Genomic DNA, 21,643 nt, shown 5'->3' with positions numbered 1-21,643 from the left:
CGCCTTGCTACTTTTGGCTGTACATCCCAAGATCTGCTGTCAGTGGGAGGGGCTGATTCTGGGTGTTTGCTGGAACCTCACCAGGGCTCATTGGCACATGTCTAATGAAACCTGGCAGCCTTCACCCAATGTAAAAAAGGGAAAAATTAAATGCTCATCTTGCTGAGTTCCCAGAGCTCTTGCTCTGCTGTATAATTCAAAGCAATTGGTATTTTAATCTAACTCATCAAGACACTGTTAAGTCTTCATTATAATTTTAGTGCCAGCTCGCTACCCCCAAGTGCTCGCTATCTAAAGTAATTAGGTCTTCATGAATAATTCCTGAAAGCAACACAGAGGCAGTGCAGACGCTCACGAATGACCAAAGAAGCAATTTCATAATGTGTCCAAACCTACCCAGGGCCGGATCCCCTCAGAAATTCAGGGCCAGATTATGAACACTTGTAATTCATTAGAATAGCCTCATTGCAGTTACTGGGATTACTCTGGCAAGTAACTACTTTGCCAGTGGGAATAAGGGATTCGCAATCTGGATCCTTCTTTCCAGCCCCCCTCCTGCCATAGACCATGAAGTGCCATAGTGGGGAATACTAGTGGGACCTCTAGTCCTGTGTCTTGGCTATGACAGTGATCAGTGCTAGATCCTTCTGAGGAAGATGTAAAACTTCCTATTGTACAACATTGTGCCGTGCTGGAAAAGGATGTTTTTCTTCCTGAGCCCCAGCTGGTGGTTAATTTTACCCTGAAGCTTGAAGACTGATAATCTTTTTCCTTGTCAATGTATCTGCAGATATGATTCTTATTCATATATGAATGAAATTCAACCCTGCACAAGACCTGTACACCACATAAGTTTCACTTAAGATTTCAAAATAGAGCTTAACTGGGACATAAACATTGTAGGTTGTATGCTGCACCAGGGTGAATTTCACACACATGTGGTTTGCTTCTGTAATAATACAGCACTTTATGTTTTCAAAGCACTGTAGAAATATTAACCAATCTCCTGCAGTTGTGAGTTCCACAGGTAAATTATGAGTATTGCCACCTAGAGTGGCATGGGGAGAACAGAGAGGGCAGCCTTGAGCGCATAAGAGCCCTCTAAACATTTACAATATTTACTGTTGCCTGGAGAACAAAAGTGGGAAGGGGGAAAGATACAAATGGGAGGAGGGAGGTAATGAGAGGAGGAGGAGAGGGGATAAATAGTTGGGATGGGGGAACTTGGCACCTTTTGGACGCAGAATATCCAACAGCAACCTTGAGCAAGACTCTAGTTATTTCTTGGGCATAAGGGTGATACTGTTGCCTAGTCTCTGCTGACTTCACTTCAGAGATAATCTTGCCAGTCTTCTGCATGCAGGCTGCAGCAGATTGTAAGTGCCCCAGCACCTGTCGTCTCAGAGAAATAGAGTACTGGGATGTGAGATAAAATAAGGCATCCACTTGACTACAAATATTAGTTACCAGTGGGTGATTGACAGCGTCCCAAATGTGTTTTTAGGGATGTGCTCAAAGCACAGACTGTAACAAACTGCAACCATCATCTGCCTTGCTGCTTGTACAAGGGGAAGGTTCCAGGGCTCAAGATTAAGGGCAAAAAGTCATCCTGCAACTGACAGCCGTGCTAAAGAAAATGAAAGAAATATGTCCTGACTATACAGAGTAGAATAGACAAGGAGGTCTCAGTAGGGATGAACTCAGTGATAAGTGCAGCTTATGTCAGTTTCCGCAGGGATATGCCAAATGGAAATTATACTGCGCTTATGGAAAAGAATCAGCTTGGAACATGATCTGCCCAGATAATATCACTTTGTTGGGAAGCCTGTTAGTTTTTCAGAGCATATCAAGGTCACTGTGCCTGAAATCCTCTGTGTGCACTAGACATTCAACAGGCAGGAGGGCCTAAAGTGAGCAGCAGAAGCATCTAGGGACTTGAAAGAGCCTAAGCACTGGAGACCCAAGCTCATGGAAAGGTGACCGCGGTCAGTGTTGCTGGGAGCAGAGACTAACCAGTGTGTTTTTATAGTGACATACTGCACCCTGGAAACCTGCGTGTTTTAGTTATTAATTTTAATGAGAGCACTTGAAGTTTTGCTATGAGGTAAATAGCATGTGGAATTAAGTCTATGCAATTCAAGCACACAGTAGAACATTAATTATCGAGTCTGCCTCGGTGTCCCCTCTGCAGTAGAGGTGGGGGAAGAGAAGATAAATCATAACTTATCTTTAATACAGCCTATATCCCTAAATAGTCCAGCATAGATACAAAACTCCTGGGAGCAAAGCTGTGCCCTGAAATGATCAGTATATAAACTAGTGTGAACGCACCTGCTGCTCTCTGCTGGATGGATTCAGATCCGCATGTGTATGAGAGAGAGGTTATGTTGTCCTCTGGTGGGGCTGGCCCAAGAGGGTAAGAACCCTATTTGCTGGTGATTGGGGCCTGTGTTGTTTACTCCTAGGGGAATTCTGCACTAAAATTTAAAAATCTTGCACACAATATTTGAAAATTTTGCAACGTTCAGCATATTCTGTCAAAATGGCACAATATAATCATGCTCCCACTGACAGTCCCAGCTGCCCGGGGCTGACAGTGGAAGCCCCAGCTGCCCATGCCAGGCGTCGGCAGGAGTGCTGGGGGAAATCAGAAATTCTGCAGGGAAAAAAATAAAATTCTGTGGGAAACATTAATTCTGTGCAAATTCTGCATTGCGCACCAGCACAGAATTCCCGCAGGAGTAGTTTATTGGAGCAGAAGGACCCAACGTCTAGCCTCACTATTTACTGAAAAGTCTATGTGGCCCTGGACTTTTTACAGGATATGGCCCAACTGTTTAACAGGAATTCTAATTGCTCTACTAGATCCACTTACTAGAATGGTGGAATATTAAAAAAAAAAAAAAGTATTTTATTTAAAACAAGACAAACCCCATTTAGCCACCAAGCAGGCAAAGCATGACACCAGAAGTGCAAGCTTCTCTGTGCTACCCTGGAAGAACCTCCACTGGGGTGAGAGGGGAGTTCACGCTCCATGGTTCAGGTAGTTCTCAGCATTTCTGCTGAATCTGTCAGGAAGGGAGCCAGCTAGTATCAGTTGTGCTGGTGTTTTGATACCCCTAAATGGAAGACATTCTGAACATAGCCATGTTTTTTATTTTGGTCAGTACCACATCAGCTGTGTGACCAGCACGCGGTACAACAGTAAGAGGATGTGGGAGATTTTGGCCAAGGACATCAGTGCAAATCCCTGCTGTTTCAGCAAAAGCCCTGGACCCTTTCAGGCCTCATGTTCAGAGGTGCTGAATGCTCCCACTGTAGTTGTGGTTACTGTGTACTTCAGAAACCAGGCCCCTAATGCCCATGCAAAGCAGACAGGGTGTTGGTTTTAAAGGTCTCGACTGAAAGGACCACGCACAGTAAATTGCCTGCTGCACAAAAATATTTCTTAGGGATGAAAGGCAGAGTCATGCCCATTGAGATTTGAATCTGTGTTTCCAGGGAGCACAGGTATTGCAAAGCTGATGCTTAAGGACCTGACCATGAAAGATGATGAGCATCTCCTGCATTGAGGGCCCTCAGCTTTTCTCAGGAGGCTCTTGGCTCTTTGAAGGATCAGGCCCTTCCCAGCTAAGTCACCCTTCTGGGTGCATGTTTATACCATGGTTACTGTTGAGATGTGCAGTGCAGGACTGCTAGGGAGGCTCCAAATGTAGTGACCGTTAGGGGCTGTCAGAATGATGCAGTCCCATCAACTTGTTCACAATGTGGGCATTGCAATGGATGCACTCTGTGTGACTTAGAACCTGCCAGCAGAAACAGCATGGGATGGACCCACTGGATTTACGAGCATTCTAATGATGACTGCTTCTTTGTCTACAAGGCACGCTCTTTCTGTGGATGTTCTGGCCAAGCTTCAACTCTGTGCTAATCGTGGATGTGATGGAAAAGAGGAACGCCATCTGCAACACTTACTATGCCATCGCTGTGAGTGCTGTGGCTGCTTTTGCACTGTCATCCTTGAGCAGCAGGAATGGAAAAATCAGGATGGTAAGAGGAGAGCAAAGGTCGCTTTGAAGACAGACCTAGATTTTCGTTAATCTCTTTAGCAATACATTGAAAGTAAAATGGCTAATAAGCTAAAACAACACTAGCACCTCAACGGGATGATTATCTCTTGTCCCTGAGCAAACAGTTTTGAAGATGTTAACTGGCTATAGTGCTGCAAGGGTGAAATTCACCCCCTATGTAGAGGGCCAGTTATACTCCAATTAGATCCCACTTAAGCCCTCAAAATAGGTTTAAGTGGTACTTAGGTGTGGTGCTGCAGCAGGGTGAGTTTAATCCAATGGGTGCCCAATCACTGCGTGTGTGAATTGACTTCGGTGATGTTAATCCACAGATCCACATCCACCATGCAGCACTAGCAGGAGGGGTTGCTCTTGGTTTCTCAGCTCCCGTTATTCCACATCCTTGGATTGCCATGATTTTGGGTCTGCTTGCCAGCATGGTCGCTGTACTGGGATCTCACTGTTTACAGGTAATGTCCAAAACCCTGTCATACATATTTGTGAGAGGTTTTAAATACTAAGAAATAGCACATGTAGAGAGTTTACAGCCAAGATTTCTGGGTTCTGTTGCCTGGTATGTGGGACTGAGGGTGAGGAGACTTGCATTCTATTTTGGGATGCGTGCCTGAAGAACTTTTCTGCTCAGTAAATATGTTCATCTCTGTATTTATTAAATGTTTCTCTCCCCAGACCTATTTGAATTCGGTGCTCAAGATTCATGACACCTGTGGCGTCCATTACACGTTTGGGTTGCCTGGATTGCTTGGAGCGATAGTCAATGTCGTTCTCTTCATAATAATCAAGTGGGCCAGTTTATCAACGTAGGTTGATCCTTTTAAATAAGTATCGTGGTCAGCTAATCATTAATATATTGTGCTAGAACTCAGTTTTAGAACACACGTGCAGTATGCAGGTAGCTTTGCATGGCCACTGCAGATTAATCCTCTTAATAACAATCAAGAATCAGATCTAAAGCCCTTTAAAGTCAATGGAAAGGCTCTCATTGACTTCAGTGGGCTTTGGATCAGGCCCTCAAAAATTAATTTTTAGTGCTGGATTGCTAGGGGGGTGACGTAGACAGCATTGTGGGAGCAGCCATGTGAGATGGCGGAAATGAGAGCGGAGATTAAGAGGGAGTGAGACTGAACTGGGATCTGAAGGTGAGCTGTGAGCAGCTTTGAACTGATGATAAAGACAGGAAGCCATTGAAGAGGTCTGAGGGTTCAGGTGATGTGGATCCTTCCAAATGGTGACTTTTGATTGACACTACGTGTGTCAGGGAATCTTACATATAAAAACTGGCAGTAACAGGCAAACTATTTTTTAAATAAGTAATACATATATGTGGGTGCTCAACACCTCTCAGGATCAGGCTCTGACTGCAGCGTAGTAGACCCACATCAGAGGAGAGTGTGCCAATTCGGGGTAAAACTAGACAGGACAGGGTCCTGGAGAATGTACTTGATGGACCATTTTGCACTAGCAGGGGGAGTGAGGGAAGGACTAAATGTCCCAGTAGCTCTTTTATATCTGATCCACAATTGATCCAGTCAGACAGACCTTTATTCCTTCAGAGTCCACTGACTTCTTTAGGACGCTGTGTGGGTAGATCAGATTATAGGATTGGAGCTGTACATGGGTCAAATTCTGCACTCTAATGTATGCATTTTTCATTTTCAGACTGGGTTATCTAGCCTTGATTGAAGTTGGCTCTTTCATGTTGACCACTGCTATAGGTTTGGGAACAGGTTTCATTACAGGTCAGTATGGGAAAGCTCTTTGCAATAGCTTCGTTCTGATCTTTTTAAGAGTAGGTGGTATGCGATTATATTACATCAGCTGTCACGTCAGTGTTCACTGGCTTATTGCATCTCTTGGCACCTAGATACTCTAGTGATTCATGCACTAAAAATATACCTGTAGGTAGATGACTTGCTACTGTTGGAAAAACTGTAGGTAATGCTGAGTGATGAGGCTTCTTTCAGTCGCAGAACTGGAGAAAAGGGTATGTTCAGCAGGGCCAAAACAATACCATCATTCCTATGCTTGACAAAGTTATTTTTAACTGATGCTTCACCAGCAGCCTCTAGGTTTCCCATAGGAGAAAGGACAGGATGGACATCTTTTTAGTGACAGTAAAAATATATTGAGACTGTTTTCCACTCACTGGGTAAGATCCTCAGCTGCTGTAAATCAGCATAGCTCCCCTGAAGGCAATGGTAGATTTTACACCAGTTGAGGATCTAGTCATCTGGTTCTAGATCTTGGATTCTCTCTCTCTCTCTCTCTCTCTCTCTGGTGGGATTATGGCAGTTGCAATATTTTATACTGCTATTTGCTCCTGCTTCAGTTCAGTGAAAGAAACTGCAATACCGTTCTCTAAAATGAATGTTACAGCCTATAATGAATATGTAACCCCTGTGCTTGCTCAAATGTAATTAAGAGGTTGGGCTCATCAAGCAGACTTTTAAGTATCTACTTCATCTGACTGAAAGATATGGAAAAAAATAAACAGCAAAAATAAACAAACATTCTGTGTTGATCCAATCATTTAATGAGCTGGGTGTTTACATCTGAAATCTCAAGTTAACAGTGCTCATAAGCCTGTTTGCTTAATGTGTCTGGGTAGCTTTTTCATATGAAAAGTTAATGATCATTTAGTTTATCCGGAAAATCTGGCAGGCCGTTCTCTTGGCTTTAAAACATAAGTGTTAATTTTTAATAATTAAGGCCTCACTCCTGCAGGCAGAATCTTTTGCCCACCTGGAGGCCGCCTGAAATTCAAAGGGGCTCAGCATTTATAGGGTTGGCCCAGACTAATCAGCATGCAGGATCGGGACCTAGGACATTTTTTACATGCTTTTTACATGCTTTGCTTTGGATCTCATGCGTTCACTGTTTGAAGATGACTGAAGGCTGGGGAAGGGTCCAGGTAATCCTGGAAGTCCAGAGAGAAAATAATAGCTGGCTTTTCTGGAAACATGGTTTTCTCCCTAAATTATGTCAATTCTAAAGCATCTGCTGGCTGAACCACAATGCTGCATGATGGATTTAGAATCAAATATATTGCTTGTGAGGAACATTGCTTCACCTCCATGTGCTAAAGAGCGAAAAATATTCGGGGAACGTTTTACAATAATTTTTACAGGATTAGGAAATCTTTTCTAGATTGTTTGGAATTGTGTATCAAATTATTCTAAACCAGGTATGTCATGTATAGAGATGCACATGAACCCCATATTCAAATCCAGACCTGAGTATCTCCAAAGTTTGTGGGTTGGTTTTCAACCCAAGGTTTTGGTTAGGCCCATTATACATATTAGAGACAGCAGCAAGGCTGGAGGACAATCCAGATCATTCTATTTTGCCAATATATTTTAGTCTAGTAATTAGCACCATAAAGGGGTTCAAAAACGTTTAAAAATAAGACAAGTGGTATTATTTTTATCTGACATTCACCCCTGCAGAAAGATTTCCACACAGGAAAGATTTGTGGGGGGCATGGCTGTGATTCTGATTTCATATTTAGCTCTGCATTATATTGTGGTATGTGGCTAATAAATATAATATTTACAAACAGCTCCTTCCATCCACATCATTTTTAAACACAGGTTTCATTTTAACTTTCAAACTATGGAAGACACTGCCTGCATCAAAGTACTTTGATGACCAAGCTTATTGGGAGGTAAGTTTCAATTTAAAGGGGGGTGGGTGGGTGGGTGGGTGTGTGTGTGTGTGTGTGTGTGTGTGTGTGTGGCCTATGCCACCATGAAGCCCTGATCTTGGAATGGATTTCTAGGTGCTAAAATAATACAAAGACTAACCATATTTCATGATAGTTCTTGAATGTCCTGGTCTAAACAGATTAACCATTTTGAGACTGGACAGTATAAATATATACCGACTTTGGATAGAATTTTGAAGTTCCAAAGGAAACTGGGTATCCAAATAGCCTAGATGGATTTGAAAATCCTAACCTTTGCTTATGTGCAGAACTCCCACAGAGTTCAGTGAGAGCAGGGTCAGCTCCTATATGCGTTCAGCATTAAATAAGAAAAGCTCTTAAGCATATGCTTAAATTAATCCCTATTCAGGACAGCACCTAAACATATGACCAACTTTAAGCATGTGCTTAAATGCTCTCTGGAATAAAAATGCTTTCCTGAATCTGGATCCTAAAGACAGACGGCTAGAATATATTTTAACATTGTTTTATATAGCTTTTGATTTTTTTTTTGAGTAAGATGTTATGTTACAGAAATATTTCTGCATTCACAGTTTCCCCATTTGGCTTATGGATTTTGAACAGAGGGACCGGACCCAAATTACAGAAGATTAGACCAAGATGAGGAAAACATTTCCTATCCTCTGCTACAGAAAATTAATTGGGAGGGAGAAGAAAAGGTTAAATATGACTCCTGAATTTCAGAATGTAGAAACATCATTGCAATAGGCTGCTTTCAATTCTTATTAAATGATACAGTATGCAAAGTCACAGATAATAGTTCATTCAGCTTTTCTGCCTTGATAAAGTCTTGCCTTCAACATCTTCTTTTGTGAATTACATACAATAGATCCATCCAGCTTTGATAGCTTATCCTTTTAAGATGCTTTCAGATTTTAATGAAGGAAGATATTTGAAACTCCTTTTCTGAAAGTCAAAAAATAATCATGAACATTAAGGACTTGATTCTGAGGTGCTGAGCATGCTGGTTCTGATCCAGCAAAACACTTCAGCATGTGCGTATTTTTAAGTACAAGTAATCCCACTGAGGTTCCTGTTAAGGAGATGCTTGAGTGCTTTGCTGGATTGGGGCCAGTGTGCTCAGCACCTTGTAGGATCAAACCCTAAATTAGTTGATTAGTTAAAGGAAATCTGTAACTGTTTTGGTTTAGGCCAGCTGCTCTGAAAGTTCAAAGGGTAAGAAACTAAAGTGTGAAGTGGAATTGAAAATAAAAGGCTTGAGCCTGCAACTCTTACTCATGTGAGCAGTCCCCCTGAAGTCAATGGCATTACTTGTGCAAGGGTTGCAGTAGCTGACCCAGAGTTCTCAATCCTGAGAAGTGGGGAGTACCTGGGAGTTATAAGTATTCAGCTCTTCAAAGGGTCAGGTCCACACTGGATATCTGAACAGCACTCTTTACTGTACTGAATTGACTGAAGTGCCTCTTGCTCATGTTAGTGGTCCTCACACATGTAATCCTATTGACCTGAATGGGGCTAATTATGTGACTAATTAGGGGCTTGAAGCATAGGGCCCATAATGTGTAACACAGACAGTATTGGTCACAGGGTTAATTAATTATAAACCAGTTTCTAAATGGCTTTATCCTGGTTTAATGTTGTTTAAATCTTAATATTTAAATAGTGTTTTACCTTTAAACAAGTGTTTAAAGAAACAATGTAAAAAACCTGGTGCTGTGGGAGTGAATATTAATGAACAAACTTTATTTTGTATTTTAAAGGGACACAGTCAATATGAAAAAATCAATTGGTCTGAAAATGTTGTATATACACAATAGTTTAAAAGTAATGCTTATCAGTATTGCCATCTGATGGCATTTAAAGCCCCAATTCTGCATAGACTTCAAAAGGTCACCACAAGGGCCTGCCTGCATGGAACTCAGGATCAGGGTCTTAGTATATAGTTAGCCCTAATGCTGTAATGGACTCTGAGAAAGAAAACTCTTATACCCACATGGAGCTCCTTGTAGGATTGAGGCCTTAATCATGGAGTTCCAGATCCTCAAAAGGTGTTTAGGCATGTGCCCACCCTGGATTTCAATGAGTTACGCAACTAGATACCTTTTGAGCATCTGGGTCAGAGTTTCTCCTTCATTTCAGACTGTCTGTCTCACTCCCAGCTTTTCAATTGCCTACATTAAGAAACTGCAAGTATTGGTTGTCTTTAATCAGTACACTTGCTAGAAAATAAAGCAAACTGGCAATCTGCCATAACAGATGATATTCTTTGATACAACAAGAAACCTATACTGTCCTTGATCCATTAGCTCTAAAGGGAAATGGAGTGTTATTTAGTGGCTAACTTCTCATAACTTCATTGGCAGTAATGAAAGAGTTTCTGGTAGAGGAAATGCTATTGTTCTATGTTTCTGAGTCACGAGATGATCACTGACCTGCTTATTTCTAGAGCCCGGCACGCCTACAAAAATTTGGATCTGCATCCGAGCTGCAATCTGCAAAGACGGTAAACAATACAACCACATCTCTGCATGTAGATTTGCAGGGCTCTCCTTATTCCATCAAATGTTCACAGAACTCCCATCAAAACAGATAGTAGCTGAGTCTATGCAATTACTTGAGTCCAGGAAGCTTAGTATGAGAACAACAGAGTATGTATAGATCATAACCACTATAGTTGCCTCATCTCAGTTATACTTCTACTTATTTCCCTCCTACTAACAGCATTGCAAGAGTCCAGTTTAAGTGCAATCTGTTTTTAATTTTCCAGCAGTTTGTTGCATCTGGTGCAGTTAGTATTAATTTTTTTTAAAGGGACACTTTTGAAAATGTTACTTCACACCTTACACTAACCCAGATTTTTCAGATGTCTTTTGCTCAATCAGTAGTCCTAACCTTAAACACTGAAGGGAAAAGGGCTGCTTGTATATCCACATGCATTATCACTTGAGCCATGAGTAGTTATGGAATAAAAGTTCTACATGTGGTCCACTGTTCCAAGAGTAGAGAAAGCATAGCCAGAGAGCTATGGGCTGCATTCTACTTACAGCTATGCCCCACTCAGTACTACTCATCCAGTTTGTATCGACTGTCCCAGGACCACAGAAATGGTTCATCAGTTGGAGGCAGAATTCTCCAGCTCCTTCCCAGGGAATCTGCAGGGACACTTGAAAGGAAGAGGAGCCATTTCTTAAGTGGCTTCTGCTATGCAGTAAGTCCTGGGAGGAATCACTTAAGCTAGTTCTGTACTGCAAAAGGTAGCACAGGGGCCACAGCAGTAAGTGGGGGGAAATAGGCAAAATTTGCAGCCTAGCCCTCAAAGGATTTTGCACAACCCCAGCTAAAGGCACATTCAAGCCAAAATTACTTCAGACTGCCCTGTCCTGATTTATGCAGAGGGCTCAGCTAGTTCCCCCATATGTATATGCTTCTGGTGGACAGGAGAGAAAATAGAGCTCACGCAACTGAAGAGTAGAATTTAGGAACTGTGGAAAATACAGAGTGGCCAAATTCATCCTTACTACAGCTACATGAACTTTAAAGCTTGGCCTGTTGTCTTTAATTGTTCAATAATCCAAAGCTTTTAAAGAGCCCTTAGAGTATAAGATTGAGCAGTTATTTTCTTACAAGATAAATACCTTAGTTCACCATTTCAATGATAATCTTTATTCTCGATTACATTTGGATTATAAACTAAATCCCTTTTATAGGTGTTTTTCATTTGAGGGAATTAAAGTTAACAGACTTTGTCCTCTACAGACAGGGCATTTAATTCTATCAGTGCTTCTAATAGATATTAGGAGCCATAGAAGGTATTGAGGAACTGCCATGAGAAGTTAGCTTAGTGACAAATTAACAGTCTTTGTACAGTAGAGTTAGGGGAGAGAACTATATACACTCTTACTCAATATGCCCTACATGGAGTAATTTAACTGAGCACAATTTTGTTAGTGGATGGAGAACTGTTAAGGCTTCCTTTTGCACCATACAGAAAAACGTGGCAGTTTCTTTCCTTGAAAGCCTGTTAGTGTTGCCTATTTCTTCCAGCCTCCCTCCTCTTCAACCTCATACTACACTAGATCAGTATTTTTCAGTTATTCCTTGGGGCATTGATTCTGTTTGGTTTATGGATAGTGGATTAAGAATACATGAATACTAATGGCTCAAAGCATTTCACTGCCTCCATCCTGATTACAATGTTCCAGGGTCAAAGTGTAATGGTATGCCAACAAAAAATAAAATCAAGGCTTTATGTCAAGGTACGGTCTGGCCAGTTGAAGTAAATGCAGACTTGAGTGAATGGTTTAACAAACTCATGTTAAACAAGAATGCATTCTCTCCCCTCTGTTTGGCATTGTAATTATGAGGAAAAAGTATTATACCACATGATGCCTGTCTATAGCAGTACACTAGAAGAAATCGATTTTGCTGATGATATTGCATGTCAGTTGAGCTGTAAAAAATCTCCAAACTCAGGCATTACATTAGAAGGCAAAGGAATACAAGAGGTGAGTCAGTTCACATACCTTGGCAGTATCATGCATATATCCAGAAGGAACGAAGACTCAAACTGGCAAGGCAGCATGTATGTTTACCAATTTAAACAAGATTTGGTCATCAAAAACTATGATTAAAGATCCAACAATGTGAATATTCAACTGAAATGTTATTTTCAACTTCACATATATATGTGAAAGCTAGAAAACCACCAGAGCTATAGGCAGATGTCTAAATGCCTTTGACTCAGGAAATACTAGGTATTAAATAGAATGAATTTATAACAAATGCTGAGATTCATCACAACGTTCAACAACCTGTTATCCCAGAATTATATAGAAAGAAAGATGGAAGTATCTGGTAGAGGTGGTAAAAATCAAGCCACAGCATTTGCCACTGCAGGCTTGCTTCTGGGCAGCTGGAGGAACATGTCATAGGACCAGCCACTAGAATCCTTTGATCAAACAATATTTAAAGGGAGAATTTATGCTACTTAACAGAAAAAACAAACCCCAAAAGTAGCTGAGGATAGCCAGGGATGGTGGAGCCTTAAACAACATATGAGGGCACCAGAAGGATTCAGAGACACCTCCACAACCTAAGGGGACCATAAAGCAAGAATTGGGTCAGATAATGGGTTCCCTGCTGCTTGACAAACCTCCCCCTGAAGGATGTGCTGGGGCTGTTTGAAGAGCTATTGTGTTTGAGAGTACTATTAGGCATTTTACTCTACTTCCTTGCATTGTAAATTGCATCATTTAATAGCGCTAGGTAAAATTTCAGGCAAATAGTTTATTTGCCAAAAAATGCAGTTTGTAGCCCTCAAACTATTTGTGAATTTGGCACAAGTCTGCCAAATAGTTTTGGCCAAAAGAAAATTTGAGGAGGTGATAGCTGCCTCCCTTATAACTTGCCCAAGTATTAGGATACTAACCTGGAATGTCGGAGATGCAGGTTCATTTCCCCCTTAGGTGGAGCAGGGATTTGAACTAGTCTCCCACCTATAAGGAGAATGCCCTGGCCAAGCCCCTGGATAGCGATATCCTAGGGCAAGTCTCTCCTGTTGGAACTGTTACACTTTTTATAAATAAATAGGTCATAGGAACAGGGACTTAAACTTAGGTCTCTCCAGTCCGAGGTGCCTGTCCTAACCACCTGGATATGGAGTCACTCACTCTCTTCTTTCCCTATCCCAAAGACATTCTGATTTTTCAGAAATGACCTTGACCCCCACCCCGCCCCTGCAATTATTGGTCCAGCTCCTGTTTAACACGAGGACTTAAAAAGCAAGTATCAATATTAACTATAACAGCACAGAAGGTACTGCTGCTAGAATAATGTGCATCTCTATGAACTCTTAACAGCAATAACTATTTTTATTGTAAATTTTTGAACAGTCTCAGTACGACTAGTCCAGTATTTTCATATAAAAACAATGAGGCAGTATAATATACATTGTGAAAAAGTGCCACACAGGTTCTGAAATCCAGGATATGTTTATATTGTTCAGTATCAGATACAGGTATACCATATTGTAATAAATAAGTATTAAAATTGTTTAAGAATACTTTTAATTGCAGTTTTAGACCTCAGATACAGTGCAGAACACTTGGTTAAATACACCCATTATTCCTCTATATTATTTATTTGTAAAACATACCACAAGAGTGTCTTTCATTGTTACACTTTCCCTATGAGTTTTACATTTCAGTCAAATACAACAGAACACAAAATCCACATCTAAGAAGACTAAAAAAAAAGTTATTTTAAACAGAACAGAAAATGGAAATTTTATTGCCTCATGATTTTAGTTTTTATCCTCAGAAATAATTCAAGAGCTAGAATTTACAAAATTATTACAAAAAAACCCCCAAAACACAGGTGTGTGCAGTAAAAAAATCATAGAGCTTGACTCACTTCTGCAGACACATTCACTGCCACAAGTCTTCAGTTCGGCCAAATTTAAAGACCAGCCCTCTGTTTAAAAATAAAACAAAACAGGAAAAAACACATAAGCTTATTGCAAAGAATACAAGGGCCATCAACTTCAAAGGAAGCAGGCTCAGATTTCCCGGTTTTGGGAGATAAAATTTCAGATAAAAGACTTTTATAGTCAGTAAATTTTGATTCTGATCCTCCAAGCAGATCCATATGGGCAGATCCCTGACTTCACTGGAGGTTTGTCCAAATGTGTATCATTAAAAGATTTGAGGGTGGAGGTTGTCTTAGAAATAACAGTAACAGGGAATCATGAATAGATTAATTTTATATCTAATGTTCAATGTCAGCCATTAAAACTAACTAAATTTAGTTTAGAGCAGTGGTTTTCAAACTTTTTAGGCTGCATGCCCCTTTCCAAATAATGTAGTTTACTGAATACCTCCATGTGAGATAGGCGGCACATGAGGGATGGGGTGCATATGGGGTCACGTCACTCTCTCCTCCCCGCCCCCGATTTCTGCCCTCCATTTAGCAACAGCTTCTAGATTTTCAAACTGCGGGGTGCAGAGGAACTTTCAGGGGGGAGAGTGGCAGCAGGCTCAGAAAGGGAGTACCACCTCCACTCCCACTGCATGGGGATGGCATCAGCGCTCACCCCCCAAACGTTCCTGTGCGCCCCAGTTTGAAAACCTCGGATTCACACAACAGAACGGAAATGTATACCAATGTAGCTGCAGTTTTAATTGAAAGATTATAAATCGATTAGGTTGCTAAATAGAATGCATTGTCCACCATTACAGGATTGTTCTCACGTACCACAGTTTGAAAACCACTCGTTTAGAAGGATAAACAAAGGAAAACAGGCTTACCCAAAAAAGATAAATGCATTCTGGAAAAAAACAGCTATTCCTGGGTACACTAGTGGTTTTTCTGACAAAGGAAAAGAATTTCCATTACATTTTCAGAACTCTATTGATTCTCAACAAAATCCTGTTTCTCTCGGATATTTCAGAAACACTCAACTCCAGTATCATGTTCACAAAGACTATCAGTTCAGTGCAGGAAAAGCATGTTTGGAGAGACTTGGATTAGGTTTTGTCAAATAACTTTAAAGAACTAGTGGAGTTTGATAGGAAAGCACTAATCAGAACTGAACACTAATACACACTAGATGATGCAAACTAACAGGAAAAGAAATCTACTTGGGGGAAAATTAATAAGGACTGCAAAATTATAATGCTGCAGTTAACATTGCAAATACCTGGCAAAATAGTTGAAAAAAACGGTGTAGAAAATATTGCATAACTTTAATAGCAGTAAGATGAACAGGATTCCATATCCAAGCCAACTGTGCACAGTGTGGTCTTTAGGGCATTGTTGTCATTGCAGTTTCATTTAGGCAGGTTTGCTATTATCTCATGACATTAGATGGAAGTTTGTCTCACTATATCCCTTTCTATCTTTGCTAACATGATGAACCTCCACCCACCATCTGTCAGTTGCATGCAACAGAAGAGAAAGCATAAGGTCCAACCCACTGGAAACTTCACACAAGATATACAGTAGCCTTCTGTTCAGAAAAAACGTTTAGTTTACCAGCTCAGATGTACCTCACTTTCTACACCAAAACATGTATCACAAATGGAATGACCCCATGGGACTATCATCAACTGACTATATAACACCTTAAATGTATACAGTGGCATACAAAAATGCACTGTGCTGAACAAATAACACTGTCCCTGCCTCAAGTACCTTAGAGGAATAAGTCAGTACAATATACAGAAATACACAACAGAACCAAAAGAGTTAGGTATAGTCTTATAGCTTAAGGCTGAGTTTTCAAACATGCTTAAGGAGGTTGATTAGCTAACTCCCCTGGGCTCCTTCAGAAATCCCAGCCTAAATGATTCATGGAGCAGATGGGTGACTAATACCAGAGAAGAGAATGTAAAGGTTCACTTTTAACAGAATATCACTCACCTGTTGTTACTCTATAACTGCTGTGATGCTGAAGTTTGGAATTACCCTCACCTCTGCTATTCCTGCCTGGAACTGGCTCATGGTTTTGTTTATATTTTATATAATGATCTTTTTCCATATAAGACCCAAATAGTATCATTTTCCAGTTCCCTCAGGTTTCTCCAGGCTTCTCTACATGAGAAGTTATATCAAGTAACGTGTAAATTTAGAACGACCATAGTTATACCGATATAACTTCATGTGTGGACACACCTATTCTGGCATAAGAGTGCCTTTTTCTAGTTTCATTTATGTCACTCTGGAAGTGGTTTAAGCTATACTGGAAAAAGCAAGTCTTACACCGAAATAAGAGAGTCCACACAGGGAGTTATACCAGCATGATACAACAGTATAACTTCCTTTGTAGACATACCCTCAGTCCTTAATGATGCCAACTGAAGGCTTAATAACACAGAAGACAGATTAACAGTAACATACACTTTAAAAAAAAAATTGGAACTGACTCTGAAAAGGTTATCTCCTAAAATATTACCACTGGGAAAAAGTTGAGCGAAAAAGGAAGAGAAATAGAGTTGCTGGAGGAAAAAGGAATTTAGAAAAGAGAAAAAACAGAACAGGATAAATACTGAAAGAAAAATGGATGATAAGGAGGAGAATAGGAAAAGAGAAGCCAGAAAGAGGATAAAGTACAGATAGTATGGGATGGGGCCTGTTCCAATTAGTCTGATTAGGGCACCAAAAATATTTTAAAAATAGACCTTCTTGGAGCTGATCCAGAAAGAAGTCACTCACTCATTCATTCAATATCCATTTAAAACATTATTATAGTAAACCATCAAAACAGGATGATGATAAGATCTGTATTGTATCTTACCTTTAACAACATAGCCTCCAAAGAGGATCCACATGGAAGCAATCAGAGATCCAAAAGCCATCATAAAACCAATGAACAGCCAGATGCGGGCACCTTAAAAATACACATATATATATTATGTCACTTTCAATCTGCTCTTGTTTCAAAACAACACTTTATACAATATACCACATCTTTCAAGACTGGGACTAGTATTGTGTACAATATACATCTTAAATCCATATTAAAGGAGAGATTGCAGGCAACAATTTTATCTGCTCTCATGCATGAGATAGCATAAATTATTACCAATGACATTTCAAAGAGCTATTAACATTACCCATGAAGATCTCATCTCTAAACTAAACTCTAATAGCAAGATACTTCCACCAGTGTACAACCTGACCGAACAGGCTTTGTGACAGAGAGGTCCTAGTTACTCAGGATTGGCGATGTAATGATACTCTCCCTGCAGACTAGCAGTGGAATCACACTGAGGCCATATGAGTGCTGTGCTGCGCTCCCTTCCACAGGAAATATTTGGTCAGTGGTGTCAGGGCCTTGTGCTTATCCTCTACAATGGGTGAAATTCACTCACAATGTATATACAGAATGTTAGAAGAGCTATTTATGGCATCGAGAGTATTTCAATTTGGATGCCACGTAAACTTGCACTAAAGTCCTAGGTGGCAGGAGTCAGAGTTAGACAGTGACCATTTGGAAAAGAGAACAGCCAATTATTAACTTGTACACAAGAGCCAAAATAATTACTGTTTGGTTATAAATGATTATTGGATTGTATCAGCTGGCAGAAGAATGAAACCAAACACTATTACCATTCTTGCAAATTGTGTGGTAAAGATACAATTATGTGAGTGACAGGCAAAATCAGTTGTGGAAACCAAGAGGTCTGATTTAACAGGATCGTGTAAAAAGGCTAGTTGTTCTCACACATCTGAAAAAATAAGTTCACTGAAGTTTACACCTGGTAAAAATGCTTAGCAGTAGCAAAACAAGAAACGTACAAATGTCACACTTTTATATTCACATTATAAATTAAACTACATCAATGCATTGTACTGTAGGACAGACTATACAGCTATAGCTCTATTTATAATACCATTTATAACATTTTTACCTGTTTGCCCAAGACAGCCTTCACTGTAACTGTCACCACGGACTTGTCCATTGGACACTGCATTGATCCTGCATGAATAAAACAGAATCCAATTGACAAATACAGGTGAAACTATACAGGAAATTCACACTTCCGAGTAATTTCTTCTATTTTCATGTACAAAAATGGTGACATCTTATTACTCTATAAATATTTTCTCCAACTGTTGCTCTGAAAAGGAGGGATAGTTAATTTAGCAGCTCAAACTTGAAAAAAAGAAAAATTAAAGCATTTTTCAAAATATGACGAATAATTAAATCTACACAATTAAAAACAGCCATACAATTTAAAAAGAGGTCAACAGGGTCCCATGTGAATATAGGGGTCTTCGTATGTGTAAATTTATATCTGTGTAGTTCTCAATGCTGATTTGTGACCTAACTCTCTTGAAATGGCTATAAAATACCCCACTGTAGTCCGTAACAACCTCTCACCCTTCAACACAGCAGAAATAATGTTCATTTAACTGCTGAACATAGGCCTATGACTATAAAATAGGACTGTGGCAGTTTAGAATAAAAGTCTGCACTTAATTTTTTTTTTTTAACTTTCCTTTTGGGGCGGGAGGGATAGCTCAGTGGTTTGAGCATTGGCCTGCTAAACCCAGGGTTGTGAGTTCAATCCCTGAGGAGGCTATTTAGGGATCTGGGGAAAAAATTGGGGATTGGTCCTGCTTTGAGCAGGGGGTTGGACTAGATGACCTCTTGAGGTCCCTTCCAACCCTGATATTCTAGGGTTCTATAAAGTATGTTGGTTGTACTGGTAAAGAAATCACACCTACATTAGGAATGCAATAGTGGCTATAACTCCACAAGCATGGTATGAATGATTGAAGTCTTCCATCTGAGGATATTTAACAGCTGCATCTATGATAATCCACCAGCCTGTAAAAAACTATTTAAAATACAAAACTTAAAATACAGACATGATTAAGTGCAACATCATTACAATGTTGTCTAGCAAAAATTAACATTAGTACCCTATATGAAAACGATATGGGGCCAATTTAGTTTTCATTGAAGTCAGTGGGGATCGTCTTATTATACATGCAGCACTAAATTGGAAGAAACTGAAAAAAACTGAAGTAGCACATGCTTACAATTTCAATAGAAAGATCATTTTACAACAACCTCTTAAAAATGTGGAGTAGTCTGATATATCAGCTAGTCTATACTTTTAAAGAATGTCATTGTAATTCACTTAAATAAAGCCCTGCTGTAAACTAGCTTTGTGGTGCACCAGAAGTTCCTTGCATGGGGTAGAATAAAGGATGAAGTGTGACACGGTAGTGACTGAAGACCAGGCAAATTGTGATATGGTATAAATGTGCTAACTGATCAGCTTTCTACAGTAGGGCTTTCTACAGTACTGAGAACTACCGAAAAATAGTGTTTTATACTGTCTGATGGTGATATAAAATGGTCTTACATATGTAGATTAGACCAAACTGAATTTTAGCATTGATCCTCACAGGACTAACATTATTTGGTCCTGCAGACCATTTTCTTAAGTAAACGAATCCTCTTCAGGATAACTTACTTTGAAGACAACCACACAATAGCCAATATGAGCTGCCAGTGTGTAATAAATTCACAATGTGCCATAACAGGTTGTTCCTTTTGTGGCCCAAGCAGTGATTTTCAGTGCAGTACTGACTTGTTGCATACAGGCCAACAGCACATATAAAATATAAAAATGGTTAGTTATACACACCAGCACACCAGCAGCAACTGATGCAATTGTATTGCGCTTTTCTCCCCAGTCAACACACTCTGAGCATCTCATGGTCTCAAGAAATCCAGACATTTTTCAGCTCTCTGAAAAACTAGAAGATGAAGCAATTTTTATTTTTCCCCCCCACAAAGAGCATCTTCTCATACTTCTATGAAACAAGTGCAAGGTGACATGGAGTTGCTATAAAGATTATGAAGATTGTTAAAAAAGCTAGAAATCATCAGCATGTCAAAAACTGTCTTCTCACTAACTACGGCAATGGACCTATGCACAGCTGAACAAGGCAGGAGACAAAACGCAACTCTTCAGGGCAAAAGAGCAATTGCCCAAAATTGCTCTCTAGGGTCTTTCTGAGGGATAAGAATGAAACCACTATCAGGCAGACCAGTCTACTCCCTCAAGGGTTTGCAGTCAGGTTAACAAAACCTAACAATCAACAGTATCAGAGACAGCTGACAGCATGGATCCCTGGTCCTTATCCATTGACAGAAGATCATCTGTTAATACAAACATGCACTGATAGAAGACAGGGGATCTGACACACCCAGATAGCGAGGCATGGCTTGCCACACATTCTTAGATGCTGGATGGGAAGATCATCAGCAATTACTTTAGATTATCAGCGACAAGTGATGTTTTTCCGAGTGATGAGTGGGCTTCACCTTCCTTTGTTCACTGCCCAGGAAACACATGCCTCCCAAGCATGGGGCTGCAGCCTGGAGCTTTCTGCATCCTGTGGATGCCCGTCGCTTTAGGAACTGCGGCGGGACTGTGCGTAGACAGTGCTCTCACCATCCTTCTGCAGCTGTGGTAGGGCCTGCTGGCTCTCCTCTCCTTGCCTTGCCCAGCTGGGGAGAGGTGGCAGGGCCTCGGCCCACATGGCCACACAGCTCTGAGCCACAATGGCAATCCTCCCCCGCCTCCCCAAGTTAATGTAGAGAATCATGCCAGTGTCAGACAGCTGCCCCAGGCAGACCCGGGGTCCCTCAGCCTAGCTCCTGATGCAGCCAATGGATGACAGTACACGAGGCCAGGGCCTGGGGACATAATATCCCCCCCCCCCCCCCACCACCTTGGTGTGCCAACCATTAGCTGCACGGGGATGACCAATGGCCAGCGCCCCTCTGGTGGCCAATAGGATGAGAAGGCCAGTGACACACAACCCCCAGGGAGCCAATGGCCAGCAGCGTGGCCCCTGGGGCAGCCAATGGCTGCTAGCAATGGCCAGTGGCTTCTCCCCCCAAGCGGTCAATGGCCGGCAGCCAGTGGAGAGGAAGCAGCCTGTGGGCACCCCCCAATCAGCACCCTGGCTGCCCGCCCAGCCATGGCCCACAGCCCAGCCCCGGGGTCAAGGGTGTCTATGGGGCTGCCCGCGGGCCCCACTTACCCCAGCGCGCGGGCAGGAAGAAGGTGCAGCCGTTGGCTTAGTGGCGGGCCGCGCGCGCGCGCGCTCTTTCCTCCCTCGGCGGAGACCCGCCGCCGCCCCCCTCAACGCAGCGAACAAACAACCTGAGGCCTAGGGACCCGGATGGAGGAGAGCCTAGAAAGACGTCACGGATCGCCGTCTACCACATCGCGCATGCGCACCCGCCAGCCGTTCTCAGGCGTGTGACCATCACAAACTCAGCGGGAGGAGGAATGGGAACTACATATGCTGCACCGCCCTCCACCCAGCGCATGCGCTG

General features: G+C 41.3%; 2 protein-coding genes across 6 annotated transcripts in view; one reads left to right on the top strand and one right to left on the bottom strand.

Moving 5' to 3' along the window:
- The window catches only part of LOC140900341 (RH-like protein), a 27,102-nt gene extending 12,854 nt beyond the window's left edge, over positions 1 to 14,248 (top strand). For all 3 annotated transcript variants that reach the window (XM_073317509.2, XM_073317512.2, XM_073317511.2), the window contains 6 exons: positions 3,884 to 4,050; positions 4,403 to 4,540; positions 4,761 to 4,891; positions 5,751 to 5,830; positions 7,682 to 7,755; positions 8,349 to 14,248. In XM_073317509.2, coding sequence (XP_073173610.1) covers positions 3,884 to 4,050; positions 4,403 to 4,540; positions 4,761 to 4,891; positions 5,751 to 5,830; positions 7,682 to 7,755; positions 8,349 to 8,375 — 617 coding nt within the window. In that variant the 3' untranslated portion in view covers positions 8,376 to 14,248. The remainder of the gene's footprint in view (positions 1 to 3,883; positions 4,051 to 4,402; positions 4,541 to 4,760; positions 4,892 to 5,750; positions 5,831 to 7,681; positions 7,756 to 8,348) is intronic.
- Positions 13,825 to 21,630, bottom strand: TMEM50A (transmembrane protein 50A). 3 transcript variants are annotated; one of them, XM_073317524.2, is made up of 7 exons: positions 21,346 to 21,621; positions 19,938 to 20,049; positions 19,006 to 19,118; positions 18,186 to 18,253; positions 17,069 to 17,161; positions 15,081 to 15,141; positions 14,107 to 14,247 (listed from the first exon to the last, which is right to left on the bottom strand). In XM_073317524.2, the coding sequence occupies exons 2-7, from the start codon at positions 20,028 to 20,030 to the stop codon at positions 14,202 to 14,204; spliced, it is 474 nt and encodes a 157-aa protein (XP_073173625.1). In that variant the 5' UTR covers positions 20,031 to 20,049; positions 21,346 to 21,621; the 3' UTR covers positions 14,107 to 14,201. The 3 variants fall into 3 exon arrangements, with proteins under 3 accessions (XP_073173624.1, XP_073173623.1, XP_073173625.1); XM_073317523.2 differs by lacking the exon at positions 15,081 to 15,141 and having other exon boundaries at positions 13,825 to 14,247; positions 21,468 to 21,630; XM_073317522.2 differs by lacking the exon at positions 15,081 to 15,141 and having other exon boundaries at positions 13,825 to 14,247; positions 21,346 to 21,626.
- Positions 21,631 to 21,643: the final 13 nt, after the last annotated feature.

Source organism: Lepidochelys kempii, chromosome 19, assembly GCF_965140285.1.
Source record: "Lepidochelys kempii isolate rLepKem1 chromosome 19, rLepKem1.hap1, whole genome shotgun sequence".
In the NCBI taxonomy this organism is placed as follows: Eukaryota; Metazoa; Chordata; order Testudines; family Cheloniidae; genus Lepidochelys; species Lepidochelys kempii.
This window is presented reverse-complemented; position numbering and strand designations above follow the sequence as displayed.

Bases quoted from the DNA above. Each gene is read 5' to 3' on its own strand.
- TMEM50A (XM_073317523.2), bottom strand. From the start codon at position 20,030: ATGTCTGGATTTCTTGAGACCATGAGATGCTCAGAGTGTGTTGACTGG. The intron at 19,119-19,937 runs GTGTGTATAACT...TATTTTAAATAG, and splicing joins CAGTTGCTGCTGGTGTGCTG to TTTTTTACAGGCTGGTGGAT. The intron at 14,248-17,068 runs GTAAGATACAAT...ATTTTTAAACAG, and splicing joins TGGAGGCTATGTTGTTAAAG to AGGGCTGGTCTTTAAATTTG.